A 23,641-nucleotide genomic window follows, 5' to 3' on the forward strand; every position below is an offset into this window, starting at 1 on the left:
TTAGTAATCTATTTCAGTTATGTCATGTTGCGATAATGATCGACTAGAATATATAGCTCTTTCATGACATGGTAAAATGTTAAATTGTAATTGTTTTAAGTTTGAGAATCTAATTTCTTCAGCAACGCTAAATTGATTGGATAAATCCGACGGTTCAGGATCGTCGCATATTGCTATAGTCCAATTTCCTAAATACTCGCAAAGTTGTGATGCTGTTGGCCTATTGGATGGGTCAGCATCTAAACATTGTAACATTAATTTACTGAATATATGTGGAGTTTCACTGACAATAATTGGTCTTAATCTAGAGCAAATTTGTTGTATAAGTTGTGAATCATGAGGTCTATCACAGTAAGGGCGTACACCAGCTGATAACATCCACATAATCATGCCGAAACTGTATATGTCAGATTCTTTGGTTAATGTATATCCATTAAAGATTTCGGGATCAATGAAAGGTATTACGCCGTAAACTTGTTTAGAAGATATTTGTTTATCAACAGGACCGTGTAATCCTGTGTCTGCAATTTTAGTATCTATTGAATTTATTTCCTTCTCAACTAGTATGTTCCCTCCGTGTAAATGTCCGTGAATGAGGTCACGTTCATGAATAAAATCAAGACCAGTTGATATTGCCCATAACATATCTACAATATCTCTCCAGTAAATAAAGGACTCCCATGGATTCGTCAAGATACGAATATAAATTCCCATTTTCATAATATCTCATGACGAACATGTAACACGATGTCATATCCCTGTAAAAAATCTGTTTTATCTTTCCATGTTTTTTCCGTGAATGTATCATTTTAATGGAATTTATAGCCTTAAATCATGGAAATTTTCATCTCGCTAACACGGATATCCGTGAATGTATCATTTTCACGGAATTTTTACGGAAGACACGGAGAAATAATGGAAATATCCGGATAAAAATTTTTTATAGGGATATCTTTAGTCATGCCAAAATAATCTGCAAGTGATCCACTTTGCAAGCACTTATGATATTTGCGTAACTTAAAAAAAAAAAGAAAAGAAAGAAAATTTGTTAGATAAAAAATTGAGGACATATTTCATAATTCATTAAGTCTTTATATTCGGAATTTATTGAAAAATTCTTAAATTATAGCTAAATACTTTCGGATAAATTAACTAATAACAAGACTGTGTAACGATTGAATACTAACTTGATTTATAAATTCTTGACTCATATTATGAGAATTATCTAAACGTTTCAATATAACCTTAATCGGACCATTACGGGACCATACTCCAGCTTCTTCGTCCAGATTCCAAGTTGGCCCTTTCATCCATATTGCAGAATAAATTGAACTGAAAGCGCCTCGTTTATTTGTATTCTCAACCAGATCGAATTGATCAAATTCAATCCATTCAAGGTAGTCTGTATTACCATTTGCATTTAGTTGAGTAAATCTAATAAGTTCATCTATGTTAGGATTTCCGCTGGTCCAATTGCGGAAATTTTCTTTCAAAATTGCAATATCGCAAGTTTCACACCATGCTGCCGCTGTTCGTTGTCGTTTGCAATTTGAACAGTTGCCGTATAATTGAGATTTAATGTTCAAAATGATCTCCTGATCGGAAGAGCGTGACTGATCTGCAAAATCCATACGAATTTGTTTTTATTTATTTATTTATTTTTTTTTAAAAAAAAAAAAATTGAAGTGCTTTATAAGCATAAGTAATTAAGGTTTTGTTATGTAAGCTATTCCAGAAAAGAAACGGATAAGACTTTTCTCATATATACAAATAGTGCAAAAATTCTAACAAAAAGTTCTTTTTTTTTTTGTATAATTCGTGTAACGCCAATCAAACGTGATCATCACAATCGATTTCGGCAACATAAACAAATATTTGTTTTAAAACGGGTTTTTGAAACAAAAAATTAATATCAGAATAAAGTTGTAAGACATAATAAGAGTCATTGCTGCAGGGAATTACATTAAAGTTTATATCATTTGATGAAAAGATGGTACAATTCGCAATTTTATCCGTTATTTCTGTAAAAACTCCGTAAAAATGATAAATTCCGTGATATAAGGTTTTTTATTCCGGAAATATCAGCCTTTTATGGAAAATACAGGGTCGTAATATTTAATTCTTTTTTTTCTATTATTACTAAATTTAATAAAATGCATCAATACTAAAATTTATTTTATTTCCGTATAATTGACAAAAAAGTTGAACAAGTTGAACACAATATCCAAACTCGAATCTCCTTACATACAACCTTATTTATAGGGATGTCAAGCAATTCAGTTCAGGTTCTAAACTCGATTAAACTAGTTTGAATCCGATTTCAAACTGATCTACATAAGTCAGATTTCAAATCATGTTTGGAACTATGCTTACGAATATATTAGTAAAGCTTGCTTACTCAAGCAGTTAGTTTAAATCTGATTTATTACGCTATTTGTTATTAATAAAATACACAAAGTATTATTTTATTTGTAGCATATATAGTATAAAATATGCAATATTTATTGAAATTTTATTTACTATACAAATATATTTATTTTTTTATTTATTCAATAATATTTGCATCATACCATGACTTTAAACAAAGGCTTGCACGAATATTCTCTTCTGACAATCTATTTCGTGTTGGGCTAATTGTATGTTTAGCAACGGAAAATATTTGTTCACTAGGCACACTTGTTGCTTGTACAATCAAGTAATCCCGTGCCATTTGTGCAAGCCCAGCGTAACGAATATCAGTTGATCGTACTTTCCAGAATTCCAATACATTACAATCTTCTTCAATTGATAAGAAATATTCTTCAAGAATGTTATGCATATTATGCATGTAATTTCCAGTGGTCAATGACATGGATTTGAGATGTTTTTTGAAATAGTTTCTTGAAGAATTACTTGTGTTATCAGAATTAGATTCTTCTGATTCTTTTGCATATCTTGCATAAGTATTATACATTAGTGTACGTATCCTTTCAGTTGTTTCATTATCAAAAGATGATAATTTTGTGTTTGGATCCAGGACAACTGATAAATAGCAACAATCTTGGAGGATAGCCCAATAGTCATTAAGTTTTTTATACATTCTTCGCGCAATTTGACCCTTTATTGATGGCATTATATTACCATTTTCACTTGCATCATTTAAAATTTTTAGAATAACTGGAAATATTATGTGTAAATCACCCATTGTTGGATATGATGAGGAGGATAAAAGATTTGTAGCTTTAGCCATAGGTTCAAGTAATGTAGCAATTGTCTTATTAAAGGAAGTATTTATATATTAATAAATTAATAATAAATAAAAAAATTATGTAAATTATTAAAAAAATATTTACATTAATTTCGTTCCAGTCTTTCTCATTCAAGTAACGATCCTTTAGTATAATATTACTATCAACAAGAATATCAGTCATATCACGTATTCGACACATTTTGTCTATCATAATATATGTGCTATTCCAACGTGTTGGTACATCCAAATCAGGTATAAGAAAAGGTTTTCCTTTTAATTCAAAGATTTTCTTAAGATCCTCAAATAAAGGCTGTGATTTACGAATGTAACTAGCACCCTATAAAAACGAAATGTGTTAAATTTGTTTTATATTTGTGCTCATGTGTAATAAATGTCTAAAAAAGTACCATTTTGTCCAATTTATGTCTTATTACAAAAAAACAAAAATTAAACAAAATGGTGCTTTTTTAGACATTTATTACACATGAGCACGAATTTAAAATAAATTTAACACATTTCGTTTTTATAGGGGCAAAGTTACGCAACTTTGTAATAGAATTGGCAATAATTTTCATGCCATCACTAACAGCAAGATTTAGAACATGTGCTGCACAGTGAACATGTTCAAAATCAAGATTGTTATATTTAGACTGAAGTACTTCACTGAGTGTGCGTCCAAACACATTCATGTTTGCTGCATTGTCTGTAGTTACAGAAAGAATTCGTGCACCAATATTGTAATAAGTAATTGTTTCTAGCACTTTTTCAGTAATATAACTCCCTGTATGTCGTTCATGAAGTGGTACCATATCCAGTAAAACTCGTGTCATGGTCCAGTTTTCATTGATCCAATGAAGTGTAATGGCTAGATATCCAAGATTCGTACAGGAGGTCCATGCATCAGTTGTGATTGAGAACTTATGCTGGGTCTTTTCAAAAAAATTATAAAGCATTTCTCGTTTATGATTATACAATTTTATAATACTTTCGGAAATTAATTGTCTTGTTGGAAGTTGAAATCGTGGATTTAATGAATTAACAAATAGTTGAAAATCACTATTTTCAACAAGGAAAAATGCTTGTTGATCCGTAATTATCCATTTGATCAGATAGTTCATAATTTGAATTTTAATTTCATTTTTTTCATCATAGGGTTCAATTATTTGTGTATTATTTGTGAATATTTCATTAAATTTGCTTTGATTTTCATGTTTAAAATGTGCCTTAATAGTAGTAAGTCCTGTCTCAATAGAATAACCCTTATGACAAAGTTGACAATATCGCTTGTTGTCAATTTCATCAAGAAAATTCCAAAGAGGATCAGTCTTTCGTCGTTTTGGTAAATGATTTGTTATTTCTGATAATGCTTCCATTTTCCAGTATAAAGTTTGATGAAAAATAAATTATTTGAATAATTAAACAATTTAAGTTCAAATGTGAATTAATCTTAAAAATAAAAAAGCTAAATATTTATACAATACTAAAATTATACTAAATTATATTATAGTTTATGCTCTATTGAAATTATGCTTAATTATACTACTGTATTATGCTTTATGCTCAAAAACTGATTTTAAATCCGATTTGAAGCATATTGAGTTTTAAATATTATTAGTGGAGTCACATGACCCTAAAACTCGGTTAGGGATTGGAACCGGTTAAGGCGGTTAACCGGTTAAGACCTCTCAAAAAACGGTTAACCGGTTAATTTAACCGGTTAAATTAACCGACTAATTAACCGGCTAACTTAACCGGTTAAAATACAGATCATCCTAAATTAGTAATTCCTAGCCAACTTCTAACTTTAACTTTACTAGCATTAACTTTAATTTTGCCCACCCTAATAGATTCGATGATAAACCTGCAATCTTATATTTTAATATAATATATTGCATATGATATTTATAATTTAACATTGTTTATGTTAAAATATTCTAAAGTTATAACCTTGATTTATGCAGAAATCAGCATATGATCGGGTATAGTATTTTAAATAAGAAAAAATGCAAAAATTTGAATACTACAGTGGCCATCAGAATTGGAATGGAATTTCGGATAGAACTAAAAATATAATTAAAAAACTTTTCAACTTAGTGCTGATACCGGTGACCACTGCATGACTGGGTAGTAAGTAATTACAATATACTGTATGTAATTTTTTACTAATGTATACATTTTAATATAAATATTTACCAGAAATTACTCTTTAAAAATAATACTATTTAGTTAAAAACACAAAAATTTATCTTTAAACGCGCGTTAAAATACAAAAAATAGGCCTCTAAACACACGTTAAAATATAAAATTTATATATTAACCGGTTATTACCGGTTAGCTTCATTACAAATTAACCGGTTAATTAACCGACTAATTAACCGACTATTAACCGGTTAGACGCTCTAATTAACCGGTTATTAACCGGTTAAGCTTTTTTTTGACGGTTCCAATCCCTAAACTCGGTTCAAGTAGTTTTTAGCTTAAATCAGGTTTTTCGAACTCAAATAACATCCCTACTTTTTTAACAATGAAGCTAACTGTATTAACAAGATTAAGTTAAATTTGTTTGTATCTTTCTTAAAAATTTTATCCGTAATTTCTGTAAAAACATGGAATAAAAAAAAACACGGAATAAATTTTTTATAGGGTCTCATTTTTTGACAGTAGTTCCTGCGGATTATCCCTATTTTCAGAAAAATGATCACGTGACCGAGATTCTTCGGAATTAAAACTAGAAAAATGATCATTTATCGTCATTTTACTTATTTATCGGAATTTTTCCAGAAATTTTTTTATAGAGTATAATTTAGACAGTAATAGGCTGAAAGTAATGTAATTTTGTTTTGATCCAATTTAAATTTTATATTATTATCGTTTTAACTTTTTGCAAAAAAAGTTTATATAAAATTTAAAATTTTTATTATAAATGATTATTTTATCTAGCCAGGTCATTCGAAGGTCATTCAGGGGTCATTACAAAATGGCCAAATGATCTGGTCATTTTCCATCACTGTTAATTAAATAGACAAATTCTTTGATTAATTCTCCTATAAGTCAAGTACACTATATATTGGAAGTCATCTGACATCCTCTTGCATTCCTTATTAAATATCTTTGAATATTTACGTTCTAAATTTACTTAATTTGCTTTAAAAGACCTCCAATCGCTTTAATGAACACTGCAATAACTGGTCGATGGCTACAGTCAGAACTCGATATAACGATTCGCGAAAGAATTTTTTCTGAGTAAAAACTGTCTATAAATAATTTTATCGCTATAAACAAATTTTATATAAATTTCTCAACAAGATATTACCTGACATCGGCCAAATATTAACTATTTTCGGCCAGCACTATGCAATGATCACCTGACATTTATCTATACTTCGATTTTGGCCTCGAAATGGTCAAAATTTATTAATTTCTATTGGATAACATTATATTAGTAACGTTAATACGATAAATAAATAAATACAATTTAACCAAATACAATTATATTTATAGTAAACCTCGATGTAAACCGTTTTATTGATAGAAGTTGATATCACGAAGTTCTAACCGGAGAGTCGTATGTTTACATATACTGTATTACGAACTGAAAATTAAGAAAATGTAAAAAAAGGTACTGTATTGTAAATATACATTTTCTTAATTTTCGTAATACGGTTACAGTACATTTCGCCGAAATTCATCTCACCGAAACCCATTTCGCCGAAGCCATTTCACCGAATCGTCCATTTCGCCGTAAATGGTAGCGATTAACATTTTAATAAAAATATTCATCGTGCAATGAAAATAAAAATCAAATTATTTTTAGAGATTTTTTTTTTTCCAGGATATTATCACTTTAACATTCAAGAAATAGTAAATAAATAACTTTATTTTCCCGAAGACATTTATTCACGAAAAAGTAAGTAAAAAAAGACTATTAATACAGTATATTATAAACAACGAGTAAATTTAATAAAAATCAGCTAATTTAAAAATTTTTCTAGAAAACATTTCTTTTATGTATTTAATATAAAAACAATAAAATAACCAAAATGGAATAAATAATTTTTCGGCGAAATGTCCATTCGATAAAATGGCTTCGGCGAAATGGACTTCGGCGAAAAGTCCGGATACCGTAAATATTTATACGTAAATATATACGATCGATATAAATTTAGGCGTAATACCTTAAGATTACCCACCCCTACATATCAAGGGCGAAATCCCGGTACTTGAAAATAAGTTTATACGTCAATAAACTTTGTTGTTATGTGTTAAATGAAAAAGAACAATTTTATGCTAGATAAAATTTAATACGTGAAAATCTATTGTTATTTTAGAAGATTTGCCGACATAGATTCTAATTAACTTAGTTATTAGAGCGATTCAATAAATATCATGGCGAAACCGTATTATTATTAAATATACAAATGTCATATTCTGTCTATATATAATAATAAAAAAATTCTGAATAAAATACGAAAAAAAAATTGTGCTTGTGATATAATTATAATACTTATTTTATATGAAACGAGTACATAATTAATTTTTGAACGAAGAGCCTTAGAAACTTCTGCATAAATAAAGTAATAAAATGTTAAGTTTGAGTTAGTGATTTCGAAAACGAATAAATGATATAATAAGAGAAATTGATTTTTTGATTGTAATTAAGTAACAAAATGTTAAGTTTGGATTTGTGATTTCGAAAACGAATAAATGATATAATAATAGAAATTGATTTTTTGATTATAATGAAGTAACAAAATGTTAAGTTTGGGTTTGTGAAAAACGAATAAATGATATAATAAGAGAAATTGATTTTTTGATTGTAATGAGAATCGAAATATACTATTTAACGCATGAAAGTGCCAATCCTAACCAATTAATCAATCAACCACAATGGGCGACTGAAATAAATAGCTTTTTCGTCATTCGAGAAAGTATTGAAATTTTCCAAATTTGAGAATTTTATTTCTTCAGCAGCGTCAAATTGATCAGACAATTCAGATGGGTCAGGGTTATCACAAATTGCTGTGACCCAATCTCCTAAACATTCGTCAAGCTGAGACGCTGTTGGTCTATTTGATGGATTTGCATCTAAACATTGTAACATTAAACTGGAGAAAACAGGTGGAGTTCCATTTACGACGCTTGGTCTTAATCCTAAACAGATTTCCTGAATTAGTTGTTTATTATGAGGTCTATCATAATAAGGACGCACACCAGCTGATAACATCCACATGACCATTCCAAAGCTATAGATATCGGATTCTTTAGTTGGCGTATTTCCATTAAAAATCTCTGGTGCAACAAAAGGAATTACACCGTAAATTTGTTTTGGAGATAATTGTTTATCGACGGGTCCGTGTAATCCAGTATCCGTGATTTTAGTATCAACCGAATTCACATCACTTTCGACTAATATATTCCCACCGTGTAAATGTCCATGAACAAGATCATGTTCATGAATATATTTAAGGCCTACGGATATTGACCATAACATATCTACAATATCTCTCCAACAAAGTACTCCCAAGGTTTCTTTAAGATACGAGTATAAACTCCCGTTTTTGTAATATCTCATAACAAGCATGTAACATGATGTTGGATCTTTGGTTATACCAAAACAATCTGCAAGTGCTCCACTTTTCAAACATTTATGGTATCTATATAACTTTTAAATTAATTAATAATTAGCAAATAAGTATTATCTGAATTTTTTTCGATCAAACGTGATTTATTTAAGAACTGGTCATTATCTCGTTAATGGCTTTATAATAAAGTATGTTTAGAATTTATTCAGTTTACAATTTATAAATCTTTGAGGAATCAAACATCCTCTCAAGCTTGAGTTCGATCCGGATAATCCAAGCTCGGGTTACTAATTTGGCCAGCCTATATTTGACCTAAATTAACGATAGTATTGTTATGCCCAAATCTCAATATGCCCCAAATTGCGATGATTACTATATGTGAAAAGTAATGCTAATAAATTCTTAAGGCATTATAAAGGTGGGCCGAAAATTTAGGTCGATCGCTGATTTGGGGCATGTCGTCAACTTGGGCACGACAGTATTACGTCATTCGAGGATTGACTATCGGCGGATTGTAACACAAATTAACGATATTTTGACTACTTTATCATATTCGTTAAAATTAAAATAGAACAAATCAAGTATTCATTCGACAGGATTCACGAGAGTCAAAGTATACATGTTGCCGAAAGTTTTTTCAATTTCGACCGCATTTCAGCTCCAAAGCAAAGTTGCTTATAGATCTTATAATAAACGTCGTGCCCATTATTTTTAGAAAGTTTCGGCCAAAACCGCAATAGTTTCGGTCAGGAATTTAAAGTTTCGACCATATATTAAATACAAGTTGTCGAAATTTAGAGTCTGTCGAAATTCTACAAGTGGTCGAAACTTCTCAAAAGTTTTGCATGGGTTCTTCAGACGATGTCATTAAATGATTTATCACGTGGCTGAAATAGCCGAAATATTACATGTATAAGTCAAAGCGCGGGCCAAAAAAAACCTTACCTGGACCAGAATATGCCAGAATTACTAATAGTTTTGGTCTGTGAGTGCAAGATCTAAAATTGAAAATCACAGTCAAACCCGATATTTAAAATATTGAAAAATATCGTTATATCAAATTATACCGAAATTTACATCTCTCCTATAGTAGAAAGTAAAGGTATATCAAGGTCTGACTGTAAATCGAATCGATTCGAGTAGATTCTAAATCATATTTACATATTGGCCGATCTGACTCTAAAGTGTGATCATCTTGTTAGAATTAGGTCAAGTTGGCCGTATTTCTATAAAAGAATTACGATAAATGATCATTTTTCTAGTTTTTATTCAAAAAATTCAGACATATGATCGATTTATAAAAATTTTTTTATAAGACATCTATGAAAAAATTTAGAGTCGATTGAATCGATTCCAACCCTTATCAGTGCGAGTTTGACTTTAACTCGTGTCCACACTTTATTAATTACTTATCGCCGATTTTATTAACGAGAATTCTCCGGTTCGTACATAAATCACGCAGTTGACCAGTTTATATAAATACTGCACATGATCGGACTACAAATTAATCTATAACTTACTTGATCTACAAATTCTTGACTTATATTATGAGAATTATCTAATCTTTTTAGAATGACATTAATTGGACCAGTACGATTCCATATTTCGGCTTCTTCATCTAAATTCCACCTCGGGCCTTCCATCCATACTGCTGAATAAATCGAGCTGAAAGCTCCTTTATCATTAATATTTTTGATCAAATCAAATTGATTAAAATCAATCCATTCGAGGTAGTCCATACTCTCCTTAGCATTTAATTGAGTAAATCTAATAAACTCATCTATTATAGAATTTCTACTAGTCCAATTTGGAAAGCATTCTTTCAAGTTCATAATATCACATTTTTCACACCACATCGTCGCAATTCGTTGTCGTTTACAAAGAGAACACTTACCATAAGTCTCTCTGAGTTCAGAGTGTTCCAATGAAACAGACGTTTCTAATGAAAGAGACATTTCTTAATTCGCTCTAAGTATCGATTGTGAAAGTGATTTGAGTGCGATTTAATTAATGTTTTAACGCTTTTTTTCGCTGATTTATATGAAATTGAAATGCCTTATTTTTATTTTTAAAAAAGAACGTGTTTAAATAACAAATTCGAGACATGTGTGGATAAGAATTAAAAATTAGCGAACAAATAATGACAAAGAATAAATGTTATCATAAAATTCTTTTTTTATTATAAAGAAAGAAGGCATAATGTAATTTTCACATGCGTAATTAATATCATATGAATTACTGTAATTTAATTTGTATTTACTATTTTTGGAATTTCCAAAGAAAAAATGTGCTCACATTGCACACATCTTTGGACAATTATCAACGGATTGTTGTATTTATGGCAAGCCAGAGCCGCCTATTTTCAGCATGATTTACATTTAATAAGACGCATAATATATTGTATCACATAATATTTACTATTTTAAGAAATCTGGACTATTACATAACACAAGAAATAAGTAAAATTCTTGTTTGGTAATACAGAAAAAGGGAATAAAAAATTTGATGTATAAATATATTATAATTATATGCTTAAATAGGTGTGAAATAAGCGGTTATCATGTTGAAATAAGCACAGATTTGTCTGCTATATGTATCATGTGATAATCGTGTCGCATAATTTAGAAACAATAAACATACAATTACTAATATGATTGGAAATTATAATAATAGTATATTCCTAAATAATCATAGTATCACTCACGTTATGACAGTTATTTGACGAATAAATTAACGCATTGTTATATTAGAACATTCCCAAATAAATCGATAAGAAATTATCTAGAGCGGTTGATTAGCCAATTTAACTTATTATATAAACAATTTCCGGTATAGTATATCGAGTAAGTATATACTTTATTGTTTTACTAATATTGCGCTTGATAAAATTTTAATTCGAGATCCGTGAGTCAAGTGCAAAAAAATTCATATATGATTTCGGCGCTGATACCCGATTTTCATTCCTTACTTTATGTGAACCTATTCAACAATAACATATAATATTTATCCCAAAGTATCATATCAAATAGTTTATTTCTTAAAATGATTTTCAGCATAATTTTTTACTTTTATTTAACGCCACGCCAGATTTAGTTGACTTATAGACCACGAATTAATAAAATTTTTTTCCTTTTTAAATATGAAAAATCACAAATATTTACAAAATGAAATTGACCAAAGATCCAACATCTTTTACATGTTAGTCATGAGATATTATAAAAATGGGAATTTGATATTCGCACATGGAGGAAACTTATTAGTGAAAGTAAAGAAAACTCAGCTAATACACAAATCACATTAAATGACATGGACTTTCCGATAGACAAATATCGCCTAAAAAATTTCTCCGGAGGCCTTTAATGAAAATATAAAAAAAAACATGCTCACATAAAACTGGAATGAAAAAGGAAAATTTGATCAACTCAATTTATGATTTTATAGCTTTTAGTAATGATCATGTGGATATTATGTCGCCTCATGGTAACCAAGTATTATAGTGTAACTTTAGTCCCAAATTCGTCAACCATCAAATCAATTTGAATTAAATTCGTAAATTAAACCTTAGTATTCATATTCTAACGATACCATTTTACAATATATAAATTAAGTTCGTATTTTTGGCTGTACACTAAAAATTATATTAGAGAACTAAATAAACAATTAGTATATAACTTCTTGTTGTGTACAACTAATTAACATATATCATAACATAATCGAAAACGTGTGGTCGAAATTGTATTACCATTTCGGCAATGGCCTTTTTATTATTTGCAAGCAACTTTAATTACATACATATATCAATTATTATTATGGACATAAAATCTTTTTTTTTTCATGGGTAATATGAATCGGGATATTTATTTGTTCACGTGAAGTTATTCTGTATAGATGATTGGGATGATTGGTAACACAATATGCAAAAATGATCATAGGAACCTGACACGAAACAAATTATAAATAGTTTCAATTTTAATTGGTTTCACAGAATTTCCATTTAATTTTAAAATATAAATATAAGAAATATAGCATATGCAAATTCATTATTAAAGTGATCAAAACAATATTGCTTAACTATAGTATAATTGAAAACGTTGGTTCACGATTTTATTAAAATGGGGTCGATCACTATTATTGATTAGATTTATTAGATTTCATATTTTATCTAATCATATTACTTTCCATTTTGATTTATCCTTTCTCTCTCTTTGTAAAAAAAAAAAATTTTATATGCAAAGAAAATTCTTAATATTTCATTTTAATTAATTACAGTCGCATTAAATTTATAGTTATTGATGAATAATTTTAATTTTGAAAAAGCAATAATTTTAGTAGCGGAAAGAGTAGTTTGATCTCCAAACAATATTAATAATACTTTAGAGATAATTATGATTGCTATGATAAAAAGGCTTCTAGCTTCCCCAATAAATTTATTTGTTGTTATAAATCAAACAAAAAAAAACAGTAAAACAGCGCAATATTTTTCCTTTTTATACTTTTAAAAACTGACTCAGATTTTAAAATACTGTACTCAATTGTAAATGATTTTAATATAATTTTAGAAAGAAAAAGAAATATAATTTTTAAAAATATAACTTTTTTTATTAAAAATCTTTAAAATTTTCTGACTTGTTAATACCAAAAAACGAAAATAAGAAAGATTTAAGAGAAAAGTAACCAGAGTTCCAAGTTCAATAAAATTATACATATACTAATAAACCTTAACTTATTGATCTTAACTTTTTAAACTTTTCTACGTGTATGTATCGATAAAATAATAGTTTTTATAGAGTTTAAGTTGCATGGGGAAGGTAGAAAGCTACACTTCCGTTCTTCAAGACTTCAAATTATACGAAATATTCCAAATATTTTGTCGAATACTTCAAAATATGTAAAGTTTAAATTTCGTTCGATTAAAAAGTTGAATTAGCTTATTAATCGAATTTTTTTAACTATTTTCTTATTATCATATGAATCTCCCGAATCCCTATTAAATCCGAAATAGCAAACAATTTTGTCTTATTATTAGTCGACTATTAAAGCATAGATCTTATTTCTTCATATAGTAATCTATATAAGTTAAGATATTACTAATTACTAATTTATCTTTATTTCGCTAAGTCCGTGATGTTACACAATATTCCTTGATGGGGAAATATTCCGATAAAATTGATTGGTTAATTCGCACATACATAATTTCATCATATCAACTTTGATGTTAAAGTGTAGTTCTATAATTGGTGTTCGTTCTTATAATAATAAACCTCAATTAATTCATACACTGTACTTTAAATTAATGTACGCCTGCTGTTACAAATTCTGCAAAAGTGAATCTCATCAGCTTTCGGACGTTTCAAGTAGTTTAAACGCAATTTCTCTGGTTGTCTTTTGGCTGTACTTAATAATTTATAAGTAGTTCATTACAAACACAATTAATGAGTCTTTATTTTTTACTCACATTTGCATGTCACCATTCGGAATATCTGAGATTCGACGAAGCTGAAACTACTTTCGTAAATTTAGAGAAGTTAAACTTGGAAGTTTATTATGCCACGAAATTGTCACCTATATTTCAGACTTCAATTAGACTCTGTTAATATTAGTTATAGTTCAGTCGATTAGGAATATGCGAGCTTTTCAAACTTTTTAATGACTGATATTTTGAGACACTTAATATTGAAATCCGTTGATCACTGCAGTATTCTTAATGATCAGAATGATCAGTTATTGGCTTTCTTCGTAATTAATTGCTTTGTCGCAGAGTAATTATCAACATTTTGCCATATGATGTCAATATAATTTAACGTACAGATGTGTCAAACGTAAAGTAACATAAAAATGATAAGTTTGCTCTTCATTTTTTAAAAAAAATTGCGAATGCTTCAAGATGTCTGGATCCAGAAAGATATATGGTAAATGTATCGATTGTACACGGCAACGAATAGCCCTAGCATGGTGTAAAAATTGCGATATTGCATTTTTAAAAGATAATTTTCATAATTGGACTAGTAAAAATCCTAAAATTGATGAACTTATTAAATATACTCAATTAAATGCTAAAGATAGTATGGATTATCTTGAATGGATCGATTTTGATCAATTCGACTTGGTCGAAAATATTAATAAACGTGGCGCTTTCAGCTCGATTTATTCAGCAGTATGGATGGAAGGCCCAAGATGGAATCTTGATGAAGAAACTGAAATATGGTCTCGTACTGGTCCAATTAAGGTGATTCTAAAACGATTAGATGATTCTCAGAACATAGATCGAGAATTTGTAAATCAGGCAAGTAAATTTTATCTGATCTTAGTAGCTCGTGTAGAACTTTATAGATCAGAGAATTCAAGTAAAGAAAATAGAGACATTATATGGGCCATGACATTTATTACGTAATATTTTAGGAGATATTATGTAATAGTATGTCACGGCCTTAAGTATAATGTGATAAATAGTAAAAAAAAAAGACTCCATAAAAAAATTCCGGAAAACCCCGATATTAACATCCGGATTCTTATAAGTCCCGGAGCAAAAATAAGATAAAACTCAGATTTGCGATTCATTGTACGACATCACGTGATGAGAACTCACGTGATCGATAATGCGTAGCTATATACGAGATATGGTTTACACGAAGTTTATACTATTAAAATTTGGTGGAAACTTGTCCAATTTCCACAGATTTCAATGAAATTTCCAGTTTTGTGGAAATGTTATGGAAATATTATGCAAATTGGACAAGTTTCAATCACGTACACTAAGGTGGAAACCATACCGCTTCGGCCAGTGATATGGCCCTTCGCTTCGCTCCGGACAATGACACATGACCAGTTTGAACGAGAAGGGTCGAAAACTGAGTGATATTATTTCTGGAAAGATCGATAAACTTCAAATAAATTCTAAACGAATTTAGATAACAGTTATCATTTCTTAAATAGTAGATTCTTTATAGATAACGAAGGTTATGACTTCGACCCGGAAATACATTTTAGCCGTAACTCTCAATGTTGCGAGATGGATTTATGTTAACAGTAAACCTTAAATTTCTAATTCGTATGAGAATGATTACGTATGATAACTGAAAAGTATTAATATTAACTATTTATCTTTTCTTTAAAATTTAATCTTATAAAGTTATATAGATATCATAATTGCTTGCAAAGTGGAGCACTTGCAGATTGTTTTGGTATAACCAAAGACCCAACATCATGCTACATGTTCGTTATGAGATATTATAAAAACGGGAATTTATACTCGTACCTTGAAGAAACGATGGGAATTCTTTGCTGGAGAGATATTGTAGACATGTTATGGTCAATATCCGCGGGTCTAAATTTTATTCACAAATATGGTCTTGTTCATGGAAATCTACATGGAGGGAACATATTAGTCGAAAATAATGTGAACTCTATCGATACTAAAATTACAGATACTGGATTACACGGACCTGTTGATAGTAAACAAATATCATCCAAACAAATTTACGGTGTAATTCCCTTTGTTGCTCCAGAGATCTTCGATGGAATTACGCCAACTAAAGAATCCGATGTATATAGTTTTGGTATGATCATGTGGATGTTATCAGCTGGTATGCGTCCTTATTGTGATAGACCTCATAATAAAGAATTAATTCAGGAAATCTGCTTAGGATTAAGACCAAGCGTTGTAGATGGAACTCCACCTGTTTTCACCAGTTTAATGTTACAATGCTTAGATGCGAATCCATCAAATAGACCAACAGCATCTCAACTTTACGAATGCTTAAGAAATTGGATTACTGCAATTTGTGATGACCCTAATCCATCCGATTTATCAGATCAATTTGACGCTGCTGAAGAAATTAAATTCTCAAATTTAGAAAATTCTAATTTCAATACTTTCGCAAACCATGAAAAAGCTTTTTATTTCAGTCGTCCATTATTAGACTCTTAAAGATTGGCGCTCCATTTTTTTTTTTAATTCTCATACGTTAATATATTTTTCGATTTCTTTAGTTTTTAATTTTATTATAATTTATTATAATTTATCGTAGATTTCAATCAGAAATTTAATTCCTTTTATCGTCATTACTTATTCGTTTTTTCCGAAATCACAAACACCGGCACTCCGCAAACTCATACTTACTTAACGTTTAAAATAATATGTTTTATAGTTTTTAAGATTTTCTTTTAAGCCTTTATTTCGTTTAAAATAAGTAAATATTATACACAAACACAATTATTTTTTCGAATAGTTACTATATACATACTGTACGTAAAATAAAATAGTTCTGTTATATCGTTATAACAAATCAAGAATATAAAATAGTTTCGTATATGAATTTGTCTAGCGTAGAATTTCCTTAATATTTTTGAATCTTATTACAGTCGTAACGAATTAGGCGTCCGGGCCGATCAGGCTTCGTTATGAGAAAATTCGACGGTGTAGTAGGAAAATTTGGTATAATGCGGTAAAATATAGCATGCTCATTATGCAAAGAAAACTGCGAGATATATATAATTCAACTATCTTTTGATAAACTAGATTAACGTTATATTAAAAAATAAATTCGCTTTAAAAAAAAAATTCGGATAATCATGATATTCGGTTTAACGAGAATTTTTTCATGTACCACACTGAAGATTCGTTGTATTGTGAAATTCGGTATCAAAATTCGAAAGTAACAAATTTATTTGAAAAGTTGATAAATAAGACTAATAAAAACGATAATATATTATTTGTAAATCTCATAAACAAACAATTAAGTTAGAATGGACTAAATCACAATAAATAATAATCTGCTGCTGTTGGTAATCTTCAAGCGCGAATTTTATTTTTATTAAAGAAAAAAATGTAATAAATCTTTTTACCCGATAACCAAAACAAATGAATACGATTTCCCCGTCTATTACGAAACTTCTAATTTCTAACACAGCATCATACTCTAGATTATGATTGTCCTTTCATTCATACTTCTTTGCAGAAACTTCAATTTTTATCCAATGTCATTAAGATGTTTAATTAGAATCGGGACGGTACTGTGCCAATTGAATTCACGAGTAAGTTAACATTAAGTAATGGAAAAAATTATGATATACTACCATGTCCGTTACTATGCATGGTAAATCATTTTAAATGTATTGCAGATACATCACTTTAACTATTGTAAAAATATCGTAACAGTGCATTTAAATTATTTAAACTATGTTGTTAAATAACATTAAAGTAGTACTTTGCAGAAACTTACAAATATGACAACAATATGTCTTGGTTTATATAACAATCATATAACGAAAATATGACAACAATATGTCTTGATTTATATAGCAATCATATAGTGATAATATAACAACAATATATAAAATAATGTAATAGTAATATAAATAATTATAATACGTTGAAAATATCTCAAAATCTCAAAATGATTCATTTTTTCGAAAAACAAGATTTCCTCCAATAAAATTCACGAACTTGATTTTACCGTAATTTGTGGTAAATAAAGACCAAGAATAAATTACTCTTGACCAAATTTCTTGTGGTATGGAATTAAAAATGCCGTTAAAGCCTGTAAACCGGCAACTTCATTTCTGTTTTTGATGAATAATAAAGTAATATAATAAAATATGTTTATTATGTTAGTAATATAATAACGCCATAAATAAACTATATTTCTATCTATACTGCATTATAATAATATCTGTTTAAAATCTAACTTTGATTTGCTTCATCATGCTCAGTATTACATGTATTCATACAATAAAGAATACACATGGATTCCGATCAATAAACGTAATTGGAAAATTTTGAAACCACCGTAGTAATTCTTTAGGCTTCTGTAAAATAAAAATAAAATAAAATATTGGTATCATTTCATTAATAAAAATGGCTAAATAAATTTTAAAGTTTCTAAAATTAAACTTACCATCCAATCCACCCAAGAACCAGAAATCCATTTCCTATAAAAAAGAGAGGAAAAGTAAATATTAATATTTCCTTTAAAAAAATTCAATATTGAAATAATTTAATTTCAAAATTTTGAAACTCACCATCCGATCCCATTCGTAAATTGGAAATCTGTCCTATAAAAAAAAAGAAAAAATGTTAATCAAAATTTTTTATCATTTTCGAATTTTTTTCCCAAAAATTACCTTCAACCTACTAATTTCGTACAACCTGAACAATATAAAACCGTTATCATACTGAGAGTTCTGATAATTAAGTCAAAGGAAAACTACAAAATAAAAGAAGTCCTGTAATTAAATGTCTTTTCACAAGGGTTCTGAAGACAGAGTCCTACAAAAGAAATAAAAAAGGTTAATAAAAACTGTTTTTTAATCAATTACAAAAAATTTTTTTCGATAAAAAGTTTTTTTTAAAAAGTTTTGAATTCCTTTTTTTGAAACTTGCCATTATCTAGGATTTCAGTTTCCAAGTCAGAGCTGATTTCCTACAAAAGTGAAAAAAAAAAGTTAAAAACTTTTCTTTAAAGTTTCAAATTTCTGTTTTCGAAACTTACCTATCCTACGCGTCCAGACTTGTCTAAAAATATGAAAAAACCAAGGCCATTTTCTCACTGAGATTCTATATGTCCAGGCCGTCTAAAAAAAAAAGAAAAAAAAAGAAATTAGTAATCATTTTAAAAAACAAAATAAAGAAATTTTTTAAAAAAGTAATATACTCACCAAAATCCTATGTCCAAAGAACCAAAAAGTCGCCTAAAAGAGAAAAGAAACAAAATATTAATAATTATTTCATTAAAGAGTTAGGCCAAAAACATTCCTCCTTACCAAAATCTTTGTCCAAAAATATTCAAAAAATATCAAAATTTACATCCATCTAAAAAAAAAAAAAAGTGAGGGAAAGGGAAGTACGAGAAAGAGAGATAGGGGAAAAATGAAAAGAGGGAAAGGGAAATTATGAAAGAGAGGAAAGGGGAAAAAATGAGAGAGGAAAGTTTACCAAAAAAAAGTTTATTCCGAAAAAGTTTAAACATTTTTAGACTTTTTTTTTAAACTAGACTTTTTCTAAAGTTTAAAAAAAGTGATTGTTATATTGTTAATATTAAATCACATGATGCGCGTAATACTTAATTTATTACAAAAAGTTTGTATAACCGAAAATATGGACTTTTTTTCCCCATTTAAAATACTTATTTATTTAAACTTTTTTTCCCACTTATAATATTTATATAAACTTTTTTTCACGCTTTTTTACAACTATCTATAATCTAAAAACTTTTTTCTCTCCTATAGAAATATTATTATTTTAGTAAAAGCTTTTTTTCAATGGAAGAACGTTTATAGAGGAACCAGAAAGTATTATGTAGTACATGAAAATTTTGGTTTTCTTCTAACTCCAGTTTACTATTATTTTTTTTAATAAAGTATTACGTTTTACTACTAAAAAAAAAATATAAAATAAATCTTTTATCGGAAAATGGCCCATATTTTATATTGTGAGTTGAAATAAAAAATGATCTGATTGACGAGAAATAGTTGTGGCTGATATTTCTAAATTAGCAAATAGTTGTAGGTTCAATATTTAGTTTAGTTTTGTACTCCCATGTATTGTTGTTATATTATCTTACCCATTTTATTTTTTATTAGTCTAAAAATAAATATCTATTTATATCATATTTGGCTACGGGTAGCTTTCCACTTTTCTTTTCTTTAGATGAATCTAGACGCATAAAATTTGGTTGGTATATATCAATTTATATCATATGATTATAAACAAAAATGAAAGTATTTATTTTTATTTATTTAATTGATACTAATTGCTCATTTATTTATTTTTTCTTTTTAGGATACTTTTATTAGCAGTACAAACTTCTGGATTTATTAGTATAAACAGACTTGTTAGAGGTCATAAGCTATCCCACCAGCTGGCAAAGTGTATGAAATTTCTTTTAATTCATCACAAAGAAAGCCTTGCTAAAGTCATCTTTAGTGTAGGTCTAGTAATACATTGCCTTAATTGAGCGTGGCTACGAAGTTTATGATTCCACTAGCAATCGACCCTATAATCACATGATAGTCACATGCTAGAAGTGTTTCTGGCTCTGATTTATTTCGCTTTAAAAAAATTTTTTATGCAATAAATATGTATTTGTAATTAAAAGCTGCATTATATTGATATTTATTAATAAATAATTGCAAAAAAATATTTTTTTCTAATTGTATGACAATAAGCAACGCATAAGTATTTTATCTTTTAAAAAATAATTGTATATTATAAAAAATGTATTTAGAATACCGTGAATATGCTAAAAAGATGTCTTCTTAACAATTTCACAATATTGTAAAAAATATCTGCCTAGTATAGTTAAAATGTCATGCAAATTAACGTTACATGACCATATCAATATCATCCAAATGTCATTTCATTATTAGGATGATATACTAAGAAAATTCGACCGTCACGTTACTTTTAAGATTCATAGACAGTATAATTAAGGTAGCTTAATGATACCTTAAAAAATTTCGAGTTTCTGCAAAGTTCTGATTAAAATTGCGTTTAAAGCGCTCGATCTTTGATATTTTTGATCAAAGTCATATGGATCAGAATCATTCCGTATTCTCTGTCTATCTTGTTCTGCAATTTAAATCTATCTCGGGCTAGGCAGCGATGTGTACTGGAACTGAAGTTGAAAACATATTATTTGGACCTCCAAATATTTCGAAACCAATTAAACTGAAGCTTCTGATAAAGAAATACATACTACTTTAAAATAATATGTATTGAATTATTAAGGTCCAATAAAAAATCATTGAAAGTTTCCAACGCATATCGCTAGTCTAGAGTATTTTACAAACGATTTCTCTAACGATTTTAAGACGTAACGTTCTTTTATAGTACTGATTACTGTACGGACCACGGATTAATAAACAATGCCAAAACCTATAATACTGTTACGGACAATACTTTATTTGTTCAATACATTTTATCTTAATATTAATAATTACTATAAACTTTGTCACTATTACCATTTGTAAGCGAATTTCTTTTTCGTATAACTTAAATATGATAAATTACATAAAAAAATTAGATAATTAATAAGCGCTAATTAATTATAGACACAAAAGAATTTGTGATGCAACTGATGCATGCTGTACTTTCACTTCCATTTCCTCAAAAACCTGCTAACAAACCTTGACCAATGAATTTGTAAAGTGGATTACAACTCGATTGTTATTGTTTATCGGGAAAATCCGAATTACCCGTGCGTACATGCATTCTAATTATTATAAGTCGCTTAATTTAGTATATAATTGTGCCACATGTTTTACCATATTGTTACCTTTTTATTATTATAATCAAAAAAAGGTTTCTTAGTAAAAATTACTTAGTACTTTTTTTATTTTATTTTATTTTATTTTAAAAGAGACAATTTTTTTGATTCGCATTACAATGTTCAAAAACCGATCATCGCTTTATGTATTTTTATTCTTGAAAACATGTTCATCATTAAAGTTATTGAAACCAAGAATTTGTATTTGTCTTTAAGAATTTAGAGACATATTGTAGATGCATTATCATGTTATGGTCCGAGTCTAGACTCCATTTATTCATCAATATATATAATTCATGTGCATTTACATAGAACTTCCATTTTGCCAACATGAAAATTTGTCACCACCATGTTTTTTTTGTTAAATTATTTTTTAAATCATTTTAATTTACATCAAAATTGCAAATATTAAATTTATTTAACAAATACTTAATATAATAATATTACATCTCAATTTTTTAATTTTATCCTAGTAAAGATAAATTACCAAATAAAAAAATAAAAATATTTTATAATTTAAATGCAAAACGAGTCATCGTTATAGTTTGTCTTATGTTATTTAGTTTTTTTTTGCGAAAATATCAAAAAAATTTTTGGGTGGTAAATGGTAATCGTAAATATTAAAAAAAAAATAATTAATTAAAGCACTAATTTTTAAAAAGAAGTCTGAGAAAGTTTTGAGGGTATAATATACATATATAACTTTCTAAATACAAGGCGAAAGTAAAATATAATATTTATCAGTATCGGTAGAAATTTACTATAAGTTTGTTAAATGAAATAAGCAATAAGTAGAGTAAATAATTTTCAAAGAGACGAATAAAAAATTGTTAAAATCTAAACCAAGTGTAATAATAAACTGTGTGTTGACAATTTGGTGCATGCTCCGAGAAGGAAATGATTGTCAAATTATAACCTGTTCCAGTGATTGGAACCCTGTAAAAATTTTAGAAAATTTACAATTCGTAATTTTACGGACCAAAATTGCAATAATAATAAGACTTCTGTCTTCCGTCTATTGTAATGAAAATATTATAAACAAAAGTGATGATAAATAATCACTAATACAGTACTTTTAATATTTACAATTTTATAAAGGCAAAATTGACGAACGCTTTCGGGAGATTAGAAAATTTTTTCTAAATTTATTCGACGATTTATCATAAACATTTCGTTTTTAATATGTATTAAGATTTAACAAGAAGCTATATAAGATTAAAAAAAAACAATGATCTTTAGTTATATCAAAACAATTAGTCAACCATTGATGCAAAAATTACAGAACTACTGGCTCCCTCATATATTTATTACACCAGTAACACCGCTATAAAATTTTTATTGTAAATGGAAAAGTTTTTGTAAATCAATCAATTGCCGCTAAAAGTGGTTGGTTAGCTTTTTAAAAAAGGAACCCGCCTAGAAATTTAGTTTATTGTTAACGTTAACGTTAACGTTTCGTTCGCATCCATTCAGGCTAACGATACACCCGCGGCCACCGACCCTGCACGCAACAGGTTACTTTATGTTCCTAACATTCTGAAGAATTGTGGGATTTTGTTGAGTCC

At 28.4% G+C, this 23,641-nt stretch overlaps 6 protein-coding genes across 6 annotated transcripts; 2 read left to right on the forward strand and 4 right to left on the reverse strand.

Moving 5' to 3' along the window:
- OCT59_028134 (uncharacterized protein) lies at positions 1-714 on the reverse strand (the record flags this gene model as incomplete). The annotated part of the gene is made up of 1 exon (XM_025308775.2): positions 1-714. The coding sequence occupies one exon, from the start codon at positions 712-714 to the stop codon at positions 1-3; it is 714 nt and encodes a 237-aa protein (XP_025187918.2).
- A 434-nt stretch (positions 715-1,148) lies between these two features.
- OCT59_028135 (uncharacterized protein) lies at positions 1,149-1,631 on the reverse strand (the record flags this gene model as incomplete). Its single annotated transcript, XM_066147095.1, has 1 exon — positions 1,149-1,631. One exon carries the CDS (start codon positions 1,629-1,631, stop codon positions 1,149-1,151), a length of 483 nt encoding a protein of 160 aa, XP_065993844.1.
- A 6,468-nt stretch (positions 1,632-8,099) lies between these two features.
- OCT59_028136 (uncharacterized protein) lies at positions 8,100-8,330 on the reverse strand (the record flags this gene model as incomplete). Its single annotated transcript, XM_066147096.1, has 1 exon — positions 8,100-8,330. One exon carries the CDS (start codon positions 8,328-8,330, stop codon positions 8,100-8,102), a length of 231 nt encoding a protein of 76 aa, XP_065993845.1.
- A 1,385-nt stretch (positions 8,331-9,715) lies between these two features.
- OCT59_028137 (uncharacterized protein) lies at positions 9,716-10,766 on the reverse strand (the record flags this gene model as incomplete). Its single annotated transcript, XM_066147098.1, has 3 exons — positions 9,716-9,809; positions 9,889-9,929; positions 10,332-10,766. The coding sequence occupies 3 exons, from the start codon at positions 10,764-10,766 to the stop codon at positions 9,716-9,718; spliced, it is 570 nt and encodes a 189-aa protein (XP_065993846.1).
- A 3,929-nt stretch (positions 10,767-14,695) lies between these two features.
- Positions 14,696-15,202, forward strand: OCT59_028138 (uncharacterized protein; the record flags this gene model as incomplete). Its single annotated transcript, XM_025331044.2, has 1 exon — positions 14,696-15,202. One exon carries the CDS (start codon positions 14,696-14,698, stop codon positions 15,200-15,202), a length of 507 nt encoding a protein of 168 aa, XP_025187920.2.
- Positions 15,203-16,504: 1,302 nt separating this feature from the next.
- OCT59_028139 (uncharacterized protein) lies at positions 16,505-16,738 on the forward strand (the record flags this gene model as incomplete). The annotated part of the gene is made up of 1 exon (XM_066147099.1): positions 16,505-16,738. One exon carries the CDS (start codon positions 16,505-16,507, stop codon positions 16,736-16,738), a length of 234 nt encoding a protein of 77 aa, XP_065993847.1.
- Between the last annotated feature and the right edge of the window lie 6,903 nt (positions 16,739-23,641).

Source organism: Rhizophagus irregularis, chromosome 8, assembly GCF_026210795.1.
Source record: "Rhizophagus irregularis chromosome 8, complete sequence".
Classification (NCBI taxonomy): Eukaryota; Fungi; Glomeromycota; class Glomeromycetes; order Glomerales; family Glomeraceae; genus Rhizophagus; species Rhizophagus irregularis.